Genomic DNA, 12,541 nt, shown 5'->3' with positions numbered 1-12,541 from the left:
ACACATGGCCTTTGGGGAAGGAGGAAAGGAAGGGTGGAACGCGTACAAAGAGAAAAAACGACAACACACACAACTGTGCATAAGTCCCCATGAAGGAAATAGACAAGCAAGTTGTTTATAGAAAGGACAAATACTGGAAAAAGGAGCAAAACGCCCCATTAGAAAAAGGGGCACTATACTAAGAGCACCCCTGAGTTACTTATGCATGTGAAATCCTGTTTTTTTTCCACAGTGTTCCCGAAAAATATGACACAGCTAGAGGCATAGCCCTTTGCGTTGTTGTTTGGAGTGAATAAAACTTCTGATTTAAATCGCCAGCAAAACCTGCCCCCTCCCTTCCCCACCCCTCCCCACCCCACAGACGACTCACCAGACTCCTGCCTGCCACAGCAAAGCAACCATCACCAAAAGCGAAAGAAGCTAAACTAGCAACGTCGAGTGCGACCCACAACACGCCACCCACACCCAACACGGCACCTTGTCGGCCATCCAAGTTACACACACGTACAGACACACGCATGATGTGCGCACGCACAGTCTAGCTGGGCACTGCCTGCGCATGAAACTGCCACGATGCACCGATCGGATCTGCCAGGAATCGGCAGGAATTCAGAACCCTGGGAAAAAGAAACAATCACATTAAAAGGGGGGGGGGGGGAAGGGTGGCAGCCAGCGTGGGGTGGGGACACAAATGAAAAGGCTGAGCCCCTGGGCTTCTGGCCTCCAGCGTGGGCCCAGTCAGGCCCAGGGCTCGCCCAGCTGGAATCCCCGCCCCCCGCTCCTCCTGGCCATGCCGCTGCTTCAGCCCCTCAGTCCGTTCACAAGGTGTACAGCCAGCTGCTCCCTTCATCCCACCGGCACTGGGCAGAGATGGTAGCGGAGTGATCCGAGGTGTGCCAAGACGGAGAACCGCAGCTCAGTGCTCACAGGACTATGAGGCTGGGGTTGCGTAGCTCCCGATAAACGTGCAGGAGCTTTTCCACAGTCGCATCTGAATCATTCCCCAAGCACAGACTGTCACGCAAGGACTGTGCCTCCTTGAGCAGCATCTGAAGGAGAGGAGGGGCTGTGTTAGAGGCAGCAAAGGAGGCCAGGCGTGATCAGGCAGGCCAATACCTAACTGGGGCAGCTTGTTCCTCCCTCATGGTTTACGGTCCTCATCCCAACCTGACCCTGCTCCTTCCCAATACTATGGACCAGGCATCGCTTCCATCCTTGGCTTCGACTACTCAGTCCTGCCCCCAATTATGCAGGCACTGAAGCATCGGCATAGATTGATTCTGAGCTCGGAATGTAATTTTCTTTAGTGCAGAACGTTGGTGTGTGCGTGTATGTGCAGGCGTAGGAGACCAACTTCAGCCCTAAGTGACAACCTTGGGGTTACATTTTCTGTTCCTGAAATCATATGGAATGCATTATATGAATGTCTGCTTTAAGCCCTAGGCAGAGGGAAGGAGACGGCGGGGAGTGGGGAGGGGAGAGAGAGAGAGAGAGAGAAATGGGGTTACTAATCAAGTTATGGAAAGCGTAAATAGAATGAACACAGCCCCTGCCAGATTGGGTCAGAGCAACTGCCTGTCTTAGCCCAGCAATTACAGGACAAGCCATAAATCCATTCCCTGTCATTTACTCTGTCAACCCAGATTCCTGTACTACGGTGGTGTAGCATCGCCTGATACAACCGGGTGTCTAAAGGCAAGTGGGGAAAGCCAAGTCAGTGTTCTGTGCAGATCCAATTGCAAGGATCAGCCCAAGTGCAAGAGGCTGGGATTACATGCACCAGGGCAGGCGTGCCGTTTACCTCATGGTTGGCTTGGATCTGGTGGAGGTATTGCACACGGATCTCTGGGGGAGACGAATCCTGGGCTGCTGGCTCCAAAACCAAAGCCTGCATTAAACAAGCAAACAAAAGACAACCAAAGGCCGCGTTAAAGCCAGGGCAAGATTAGCTAATTGAGAAGTTAAAGTCCTTGTCTTGTCATTAGAACACCTGCACTTTCCAAAGATGACTGAAATGGCACAGAGCACTTCTGAGAATCCCAGCTTCTCCCACCCTCTTGAGAGTCTAGGCCTCCGTTCCATTTTATTAACGTAAATTTACTGTGAACGAGCCAAAAGAGAGAGATCATGCAGCCTCAGCAGTAGCTGGATTACACCCCAGACACGCAGACATTTACGACTCTTTCCATGCGTTGGACAGGCAAGTAGCTTTCTCCCTCCCACCTCCCTGGAATCTCTTATACCTGAATGCGTCTAACCACGGCATGGTGCAGCTGGCACATGTTTGCCAGCAGGGAGCTCTGGATCACGATCTCCACTGCTTGGATGGGGCCTGCTGGGTTCAGGTCACTGACAGCCACCTGGGTGGAGGCGGGAGGAGACAACAAGGACATCAGGGAAACAAATCCCACTGAACGGTGCAAATTCAAAAACACGGTAACAAAGGGACTCAATCTTTTTTGAAAAAGAGGTTACCATTTAGTTTGTTTCCATTTTACAGATGGAAGAACTGCGGTTGAAGTTAGCAAGGTGCCCAAGGGCACCCTTACATCTTTGGCAGAGCTGGGGGTTGATTTTCCAGGGCTCCTCTTTTGTTCTTGGCCCTACTCTACTCAACAACGTCTCCCTACAACTGTGGCAGTCTCTGATGCCCCAAAGATAGTGCCTCTTCCACCCCAGTAACTTCCCAGATCTCAAAGGGATGCCAATGAGCAGCTTTCATCCATCTATCCATAGATTCTCTGCTTCTACCTTCTTGAATTTACCAGGATTATGCAATTTCTCCCAAACGCGTTCAGCTTAGAATCTGAGTTGGCATCCCAGAGGTGGTCATCTTGAACGCCAGGCCAGCAGCCCTCGCATTCTGCCGAAACGAGATGGCTTGTTCTCCGCACGCCAATGAGATACGCCCCCAATGAGATTAATCCAGGGGGTTTAGCTGGAGCAGAATTAGCGCGGCCACTAATCACTCTGGCGTTATTAATGCTCTCATGCGCAAAGCTGGAGGAACTCGGCCGCTGCTAGTGCTCAAGCCGACCCTCTCTCTGGAGGGTTAACAGGCCATGGCAGGAGAGGCAGCGAGCAATTAACATCAGCCGTATGCTGCTCCAAGAGGATTAAGGGGGGGGGGGAGCTTAATGGCTCCAATCTGACCATCCTCCCCCTTGCACGGAAGAAGGAACAGAAATCCAGCAAAGCTGAAGAGCACAAGAAACCTGTCATTCAATGCTTCAGACCAGGCAATACTGGGCTTAGCTCCGTAACTGTGGGCACGGAGACTGTCCGTAGCTGGGGGGTAGGTGGAGGAGGAGGAGCTGGACTGGAGGCTCTTGTATACACTCTGGTTCTGTGGCATGCCAGCTAGGAACGAAGGGAGCTGCAGACGAACACTTCTGGTGGGCACTAATTTGGAGAAGGCTGCCTGCCGGAGGGCCTTTGGATCTACTAGAGCACAGGTGTCGAACCTCTGGCAGCGTGAAGGATGAAGTCAGTTTCGGAGACGCTCTCCAGGGCCACATTCCAGTGATGGGCAGCAAAAGGGCCGGGCCAAAATACCAAAAATGCAAAAATGTACCAGCAGATTTGAGCTTAAAGCTCTTTCCTGCCAGTAGCGAAGCCTTAGAAAAGGCATTCCAACCTTTTGGAATGGGAAAAAGCCACACAAAGGCTGGGGAAACCCCAAACAGCAGCGGCTGGGGGGAGGGAGTGGGGCCATTTGGAAAACTCTGGAGGGCTGGACTGGGACCCCAGGCAGGCCGCATTTAGTCCTACAGGGCTGAGATTCAACAGCCCTGAACTAGAGAAACTGATCTCCCTGCCTTCCAGGGTACTAAAAGCTACTTTAGTTAAACTCGCACGTCTGTGAGAAAGAACGAACTACAGCAAAACATGAAGGCTGGAGCGAGAAACCGAGGCCTTTGGCCCAGCAGCCTTGCTGCCTTTGTTCATGAGGTTGCCCTTAACACAACACTGCTGGCCAGGGAACTCTTGCTCACCTCTAACGCCACAGTACTTAGGGAGGATGGCTTGCAGCCAAACCTAGTCACTGTGATCCAGTTGCCCCAGTGAGTAGGCAGAGATCCCAGTGTACACTCAGCTGCCCTCTTCTCTTCTACAAGCCAGGGAAAACTTTGCAGAAGCAGCAGCAATTTCCTGACTTGTTGAAGGTAGAGAATGGGGCGCGTACTGTGGTGGGAGAGCTCTGCATATGCACAGGAGGTCATGAAGAGCTAGGGTTTGTCATCCCTTCCTGCTGAGCGGGAAGACGGGCACACAAGCCTTGGAAGACGGAAAAGCTCTAATTCAGTTGCAGGGTAGCCAAGACATGAGACTCTAATCCCACTACACAGATATTCTAGGATCTCTTCTCCCCATCCCTGTTGTAACATGCAGACCCCTTTATAAAATAAGACAGACTTGGTCAGACCACAGATCTTGTGAGATAAGTAGCAATAGTGCTTTGGGGACATGACAGGGGGATGCAAGTGGCAGAGAGCGCTTGAGGTCATTCCAGCAATCCGGGACAGGAGCTTCTACTCAAGGCCACCTCCAAGAGCAGGGTAAGGCTTCCCATGTGGATCTTTTCACAAGGAATCAAACCCACCCCAGATCCTGGCTTGGTGCCCATCAGAACATTCTCCCCTCCCAGTCCATAACTCATGCCTTGCCTCTCGGATGGTCAGCTGCACTTGGCCTCCATCTGGGGCCAGCCCCCGCACTGCTGCTGTATCCTGGCTCCGCAGGGCCTCCACCTCGGCGTTTTCCGCTAGCAGCCACCGCAGCACAGCACAGCAGAGGGACGTGTCTAGGCGATGACAACAGAAGAAGGGCAGACATTGTTACGCAGATGAATCCTGCTTGATTGATTATCCCTGTCACTGGCGTCCAAACTTACAGGGCATGAAACTGGCTAAACATTTAGGAAGATGCTGCACAAAAATTACCACAGTGGCTGATTTGATGCAGTTTGACCACCAGATGGGGTCCAAGGAGTGGCCATGTACAGCATTCAGTCTATCTAAGATCAAGGTGCATGCCTGGTTTAAATAGAAGAATCCAAAGGAACACTAGAAGAATCAACAATGAGCACGAAAGGACCCATATCCATCCTTGACTGCTCTATCAGCCAGAAGCGAGATCTTGGGCAGACTTCGACAGGGTTAGACACATTCCTAGAGGATAAGGCTATCCATGGCTTCTCATAGCTACTTCCAGTATCAGAGTCAGTACGGCTATGTACTCCAGTTGCTGGGGAACATGGTTGTGAGGTTGCTCTTGCACTCATGACCTGCTTGTGGGCTTCCTGTGGTCAGCTGGTTGGCCACTGTGTGAACAGAATGCTGGACTAGATGGACCCTGGGCCTGATCCAGCAGAGCTCTTATGTTTCAGCAAGATGGACCCAGGCAGTCTTCATAAGTCCCAATCTTTACATCACTGTCACAATTTCTGGCAAAATATTCTGGATCTTACCCTCAAAATCACCCCTACCCCAATGAGGACAATTATGCAAATTAATATTCAACATAATTAAGTGTGCATGCAAAACCGGAGGCTCCTTGCGGAAGAGCTTTGCTTGTTTTGGCAAACAGCACACTCTGACCTTAGTTGAAATTATTTCTCAGGATCTGCAGGTTGGAAATCAGGATGAGGCCCATCCTATTATTTAGCAGCCTGTGTGAATGGTGTACTGGTTGCATCCCTTTTCATTGCTAATGGGGAGTTTGTCCAGGTGCTGTTAGGGTTTTGGATGCTGGTGAGCAGTATTAAAGCAGGGAAGATAGGAAGACTCAGGTGATGCTGGCCTCCAGGTCCTCTAGTCTGACATACTATGGACCCAGAAAGGATTTGGCCAACAGCACTAAAAACAAAGCCTTTCACTGCAGAACACCCTGGGTCCATCCATTAGCTGACTACTACTTAGGCAGGAAAAGGATGCTGAGAAAAGCAGTTCTGGCTCTTGCAAGACGAACAGCTCACAAGCAGAAGAAGAATCCAGTTCCAATGTTAGTTCTGCGCTTCGCAAAGGAAACAGATTTCCAGCCATCTTGGCACAAGGCAATGCGCCATGCCAATATGCCATTTCTCTGGAATTCAAAGTAACAGAACATTCATACGAAGCACAAAACTGAGGCCACAGGCCACCCATCAGCAAAAAGTTTCTGCCTGGATCCAGCAGGGTCTTGTGGCAACATCCATGGGAACAAAGGTGTGGCAGAAATCCACCTTTTTTTTCCTACAGAAAAGGATTCATGTGGGGGTGAAGGGAAGGAAGAGGTGGTCGTGAGTTTAGTCAAATCATTCTGAAGCCACTTGCAACTGGATTGTGGCCTGGAGACAAAGTAAGTGTAAAAACTGCCTCGAGCAGCTTGCATTTTCATCTGCGGCAAGAGGAGCAAATTGGCAAAGAGAACAGCTTAAAGGTGCACAACACTGTTCTAATGCAGAGGCTCAGCAGATCTGGTCTGCTAAACTGCCTGGATTGGTGGGGAGGGGTGGGGGAGGCGAGGCATAGACACACCCTGGGGAAGCATATGTAAGCTGCTCTGAGCTCTCTGGAGGGAGAGTGGCCCATAAGTGCGATTAAACAAAATAAAACAAAATGGCAGCTGGCCATATTGCTTGGATTGAGGCTGCCCAGGAATGTGATAAACTAACCCATTGCCAAAGGGCCCCCCCTCCCCCGCACCACAACAGCATCCTTTGCAAACAAAGAAAACGGCCTTTACCGGTGTGTGCGAATAGCATCTGGGAACAGCTGATGCTGCTGGAGGCTTACCGGCACTAAACTCTCACTGTGAAGGAGAGAAGGCAAGCAGGTTACCCGCACTCGTTGGAATCACACACCTGCACAGAAGTCCTTCAGGGCCGTTCTCAGCAGTTCAGAGGACACCTTGATTGAAGCCACCGACGGAGCCAGGTAACCCTCTCCCAGGGTGCTCAGCGCTCTTGGAACAAGCTCATCGCTCCCTTCAACACTCTCAAGGTCAGACTGCATCTGGGACAATTTCAGGAAGGTCTCAAGTGGATCCCCAGGGAGGGCAATGGCAGCTGCAGGTGGGGTGGCTTCAGGCGTGCCACTGCCACCGCCCAGGCGAAGGCACTGCAGGAGGTCAATCGTGACTTCCCTCAAGGGCAGGCAGATGCCTTCTCTGTCCGGGGAAAGGCCCGGGGAATCATCAGAGAACAGGTCGTCCAGCAGTTCAGTGGACTCCGAGACAGTGCCTAGGATCTCCTGAAGGCTGTAGTAGAGGGAGCAGGAGACTGTGAAAGGCAGCTCCAGCTTGGAGCCTTCGGCAGGGCCCAGAGGGAGGGTCACCTCCGTCTTGTTCCCAGGAAGGAGCTGATCGATAGGGAAAGTGTAGGTGGTGATGGCGGAATCGGAGGAGTCCTCTTCACAGTCGGAAGAGCTGGCAAAAAGCTGGACGCAGAAGGTCCACCCTCGCTCCAGGCTGCACTCACTCGAATTCTCCAAGACGCAGGAGACCGTCAAGGTGTCCTGAACCAGGATGTGGCTCCAGTGGGCAGCAATGGCGCACGTGATGGGCTTTTGGCCATTCTGGCTCGACAGCAAAGCCGCACTCACGTTCATCACCTGGTTCAGGCATGTCAACGCTTGGTTCTTCTGGTCCACGGCCTTTTTTAGGGAGGACACTCTGAAGGGACCAGGAGAGAAAACAACACTGGAGCCATTTGAGCATGCCCTAATGAATAATTACAGCTAAAGAGACCAAAGGCTGGCATGAACAGACAGGATCTAGGGAACTCATCTGCTAAAGGCATATATAAGCCTTGGAATGTCTATGCCAGAACTCCTGCCCAACTCCCCAGCTCTAGCCTTCCACGAACCGGAACATCAAGGAATATTGCTGCTTAGGAATTAGCAGCAGCTAGAACCATTTGGGAGCTACTCTGGAAGAAATATGCAGGTCATTTTTAGCTAAAGCACATTGCTTGAGTTTCCAAGCTGATCTGTCCAAATCAATACACCCTGATCTGGCCAGAATGACCTGCAGATTTCCTCAAAAGTAGCTAAATTGGTCTAGTTGCGCGAATTCAAAACGTGCAAGGGATGCAAAGTGACACACACACCCCAACACAACACTGTGGACTTATCCACAGACCTAAAGCATATCCTTTTCTCAGAATGGCCACCAGCTCTAAGATACCGATGGGCAGGTTTTTGACACGGAACATTGCCATCAGGCTTCCAGAACACACTTCTCATGCCAATTGCTTAGGCAGCTTTAGGCAAAACCAAGCAATACAAGATAGAAGTATAAAAATGGATAACACCTGTGTGCACACGCTCATGCATGTAGGTGTGCCAGTGGCAAAGGGAGGGGACAGATCTTACCTTTCAGAGACGTGGCCTATCCCAGACAGCAACTCTTTGATCCTCTGTCCAGCTTTGTCTGGGTTCATCCTGACAGGCTGTGTGTCATCCGGGCTGCATAAGCCACAGGTCATGAGACGGCCTTTAGCAGATAAAGCCAGGAGCTCAGACTCACCTGAGGAGAGCAACATACACATGTGAGAGGAACTAGAAAGAGTCTATAAGGAGATTTGGGGTGTCCCCTCCCCACTCCCACCTGAGTCATTATAACAAGGGTGGGCAACTTGTGGCCCTCCACATGTTTCGGCCTACAACTCCCATGATGGGAGTTACATGCCAAAACATCTGGAAGGCCATAAGTTGCTCATCCCTGAATTAGAGTTAAAGAATTTGCCCAGGAATTTGTTTTGAGTACCAAAATGTAATAGAGCCCAGTCCTTCCAACCAAAACTCTACTCCTGGTAAACCCAAGCTTTCTTCACATCCGTGGTGCAATTTAGGGTGGGGAGTCATTTTATTGATCCTACTGTTAAATAATTGCGAGTCCAAAATCCTTCCTGATCTACTGCAAATCACTCAGCGAGCTATCAGTAGATCCAGATGTACCTTCTGCCCACCCCTCCCACAGATCATACAGTGGTGTCTATAAAATCAATTGAACCAGGAGAAAGGCATGCAGAGGGAGTGACTAAGACGCACAGCAGTCAGTCCTAGGGACCGCACGGAAAAGGAAGCCAAAGGAAAAGGCGGCTGCTTGCTGCTATATCAACCAGATCACTACAAAGTGAGCTCCCAGTGAGTTGTTGCCAGGCAGACTATATCCTCTTTTCAGGGGCAGATGCCTGGAAAAGTGGATATGCAGTTGGGAGTGATGCTGGAATGAAGTGATGGGCAGCCAAAGTGGGTGGGCTGTGAAGTGGGAACCCTTTTTAAAGAAAAATTCACATTCAGGAGAAGACGTGCAAACAAACACATACGTGCTCCCTCTGGAACCCTGTCTTAACCAGGCACTTATACTGAATAGGATCATTTTTCCCCCCTGAAAGCAGCTCCCTTGTCCCTTGCTCTATTCCTCAGTTTATTTCACCCCAGACTGCGAGCCCTTTGGATGAAGACACTAAATCAAGAAACTGAAGAACCCACAGACAGGGTGGTGTACAGACTGGATGCAAAATTTGGCTTCCTGAGATTTTCAAGTCCATATTTTCTTCTTCTTAAGAACTAATCAAGCCCCTAGTTCTCATGAATACACAAAGAGGTCTGAAAGGAAGAGAGAAGTGTCTGCTAAAGCTCAGAAACCAAGCAGCACAACAGATAAAATCTACAGTGCTCCGGAGAACAGGGCCTCTGCATCTGACAGAGCTTCAAGTCGCTTCCGCACAGCTTTACGTCCCTGTCCCACTACCGCTACTGTTCACCCATCCAACCTAAGCACCCTCCCCTTTCCTCCTGCTTCCCTCACTAGCCAATGTGAAGACGTTTCCAGTTTTGCAGAAACCCAAATACCAATGCTGAAGTAAACCATCATTCCAAGTGTAGTTCTTTTGGAAGGAGTGGCCGTGGGCAAGTCCCTTCCTCCTTATCTGTCAAACAAGGCAAGAGCTCTGCCCTGCTGATGGGAAGAGGGGGCGCAAAGAACCACGTGCTCCTTAATCCCCTCCTGGCAGTTTGAGCAGCCCATTCCTCCTCTGCTCTTGAGGCAAAGAGAAATGGCAGTTGCTAAGCCTACATTGATCCTTGCTGCGGAGGAAGGCTGCTTCCTGCGCTCAGGATATTAATGCCTCTTGCATGGTGAGCACGCACAGTGCAGCTGTTCGGCACAAGAATAGAAGGGGCTCTAAGCTGCTACTCCCTACCCAGACCTCGGCGTTACAGAGCCATTTCACCAGAAAGAGGCACAGCTCCTGAACTGCCATTCAATTCCTTTTCTGTCTTTCTCTCCCTTTCTCTCTTCAGCACCTGGGCTTGATCCAAGCTGGCCCCAAACTCCCCACTGTGCAGGATTCTGAGTCGAGAACAGCCAGCGCACCACGGGCACAGCCTCTGCCAAAAGCAAGCGTCTCTTCCAAAAGCAAGCAGGGCTTGGGGTGAGGCCGGCGACGTACAAGCAGGGAGCCTGCAGGGGGCATCATGTGGCTGCGCCCCTTCGCTCCACCCAAAGACTTCCCACTTCATTCAGACGCCCAATTTGGCAGGCTGGATAATAACGACTCTCAGGAACTGCAGAAAATAAAAACTGTAGGTCTTATAAAGAGAAACGGGTTGGTAGGAAAGGGGAACCTTTGGCCAGACCCAGGAAATGTTGCCCTGAGCTCACTCACAAAAGCCACCGGCGATTCAATCGGCAGTAGCACGTCTCCTGGCTAAAGCCTGTCTCCCAGGGATTACCTGGGACTGCGTTGGCTGTAGTTCTACCCACACCATCCTAGGACGCAAGAGCTCATCACATCATGAGTAGAACCTGCTGCCATAGACTGGAGTGCGGAGACATCTACAGCCCTGATCAGCAGCTAACGTTTCTGGAGGGTCACTTTGAGAAAGATGGTGGCAGGCCAAGACCCTAACCTCCCTGCTCCATGTAGCCTGCTGACAAGCCCTGCCCCTTTTCTACCTCTTCACTGGCAACTATGAAACTAGGTAGCCCCTCTCTCAGGGCCAGATTTGACCCAGGAGCATTGTCTACAGCAGGGGTGTTGAACTTCTTTGAGGCTGAGGCCTAAATTCCATTTCGGAGAAGCTCTTGGTGTCCGCATTCCAATGGTAGGTGGGGCCAAAGGTATAACAGGGCAGGGCCAAAGGGAAGGCAGTGGAGCCAAAATACCAACCTATTTTAGCTTAAAGGCCTTATTGCCAGTAACTAAGCCTTAGGAGAGGCATTTCAACCTTTTAGAATAGGGGGAAACTGCGCAAAAGCCAGCAATTCACCAAACTATTGGTGGTTGGTAAGGGGTGGGGCCAGGGTTAGGGGGCGGAGGCATCTGTAGAACTCTGGAATGTTGGATTGGGACCCTAGAAAGGCCAGGGTTTACTCAGCCTGGTCTATAACAAAATGATGATTTTAAAATAGCTTGGCCTGCTTTTGGAAGCAAACTGCATCTGCACTGGCTCTGCGTAATGATGCTGCAGACCAGACTGGGCTTGAAAAAAAGAAGTGGATGAGACTAGAACCAACATTCATGATGCCTAAGCTCTCTCCTGCCTGTAGCAACCCTCCCTCACAGCTCATCCATTTTTCCTTACAAGGCGTATCTTCATGGGCTGCATGCATGCTACCACTCCGCGTCAAGGTTATCTCTACCATTTCAGCACATAGAACAATGTCATGACCCGTTCTAGTACCTTCAGACTCCCGGGAAGATAAAGAAAGCGCCACCACACTGCAGATGCTCAAGCTGGCAGGAGACAAAGCAGAAGGAAGGGTCCCTGCCGAGTCCTCAACTTTCTCAGCCTCTGGGGTGCTGCTGTCCAAGTCCACAGCATAGATGTCAGAATGAGTGCTGTAGTACATTCGGCTGCCCCCACTGCATGCGGCACACAGGACAGGCCCCTGTAGGTAATACTCTCGGAGCTCTGGGACCTTGACCTCTTCTCCCTGAGATGCCTTGATGGCCACCATCTTACCATAGTGACCCAAAGCCACTACACAGTCACATCCCAAGCCTCCATACGCCGGCACTTCCTCTGCATCTGAGGACCCCCGCTCTGTCCGCAAGGCCCCGATGAAGACCACCGGCTCCTCCAAATGATGAAGGATCTTGACGGGCGAATCATCACAGCTGCGATTGTCGGGAGAACTCAAGGCCTTCAGGGGCACGGAGCACAGCTGCCCATCTGGAAAGCCACAGAGGATCATGGGAGAGTCCAGCATGGCGGCATCCACGCCAAAGAGGAGGCTGAAGAGGGGTTCCTCCAGCACGAACGCCCCGGAATGGCGAAGGCCCTCCTTGTGGTCACTGGCGCTGGGAGAAGATGCACAACACAGGACAGGGAGGAAGTGTGCTAGGGACAGGTCCCCGTCATTGCTGGTGCTGGTGGTGATGTCCACATGGCTGATTGGCTGGCGTGGCAAGTTCTCCCGGTCCTCTGGGCCTGGGAGCTCATGGAGATTCATGCACCACTTCCCCTGAACTTGGGAGAGGGTGATGAGGACATCATTGAGCAGCGTGAAGGTGCAAAGCGTGGCATCGGGGAAGGTGCAGGTGTCGGAG

At 51.3% G+C, this 12,541-nt stretch overlaps 1 protein-coding gene across 1 annotated transcript in view; it reads right to left on the bottom strand.

Moving 5' to 3' along the window:
- Positions 1–781: 781 nt before the first annotated feature.
- Positions 782–12,541, bottom strand: part of FAAP100 (FA core complex associated protein 100) — a 17,600-nt gene continuing 5,840 nt past the window's right edge. The window contains exons 3-9 of the mRNA XM_063120089.1: positions 11,673–12,541; positions 8,355–8,508; positions 6,845–7,653; positions 4,668–4,804; positions 2,244–2,360; positions 1,802–1,888; positions 782–1,049 (exon numbers count right to left, since the gene is read on the bottom strand). The exon at positions 11,673–12,541 is cut by the window's right edge and continues 60 nt beyond it. Of these exons, the coding sequence (XP_062976159.1) occupies positions 924–1,049; positions 1,802–1,888; positions 2,244–2,360; positions 4,668–4,804; positions 6,845–7,653; positions 8,355–8,508; positions 11,673–12,541 (2,299 nt within the window). The 3' untranslated portion in view covers positions 782–923. The remainder of the gene's footprint in view (positions 1,050–1,801; positions 1,889–2,243; positions 2,361–4,667; positions 4,805–6,844; positions 7,654–8,354; positions 8,509–11,672) is intronic.

Source organism: Elgaria multicarinata, chromosome 3 (genome assembly GCF_023053635.1).
Source record: "Elgaria multicarinata webbii isolate HBS135686 ecotype San Diego chromosome 3, rElgMul1.1.pri, whole genome shotgun sequence".
NCBI lineage: Eukaryota > Metazoa > Chordata > Lepidosauria > Squamata > Anguidae > Elgaria > Elgaria multicarinata.
This window is presented reverse-complemented; position numbering and strand designations above follow the sequence as displayed.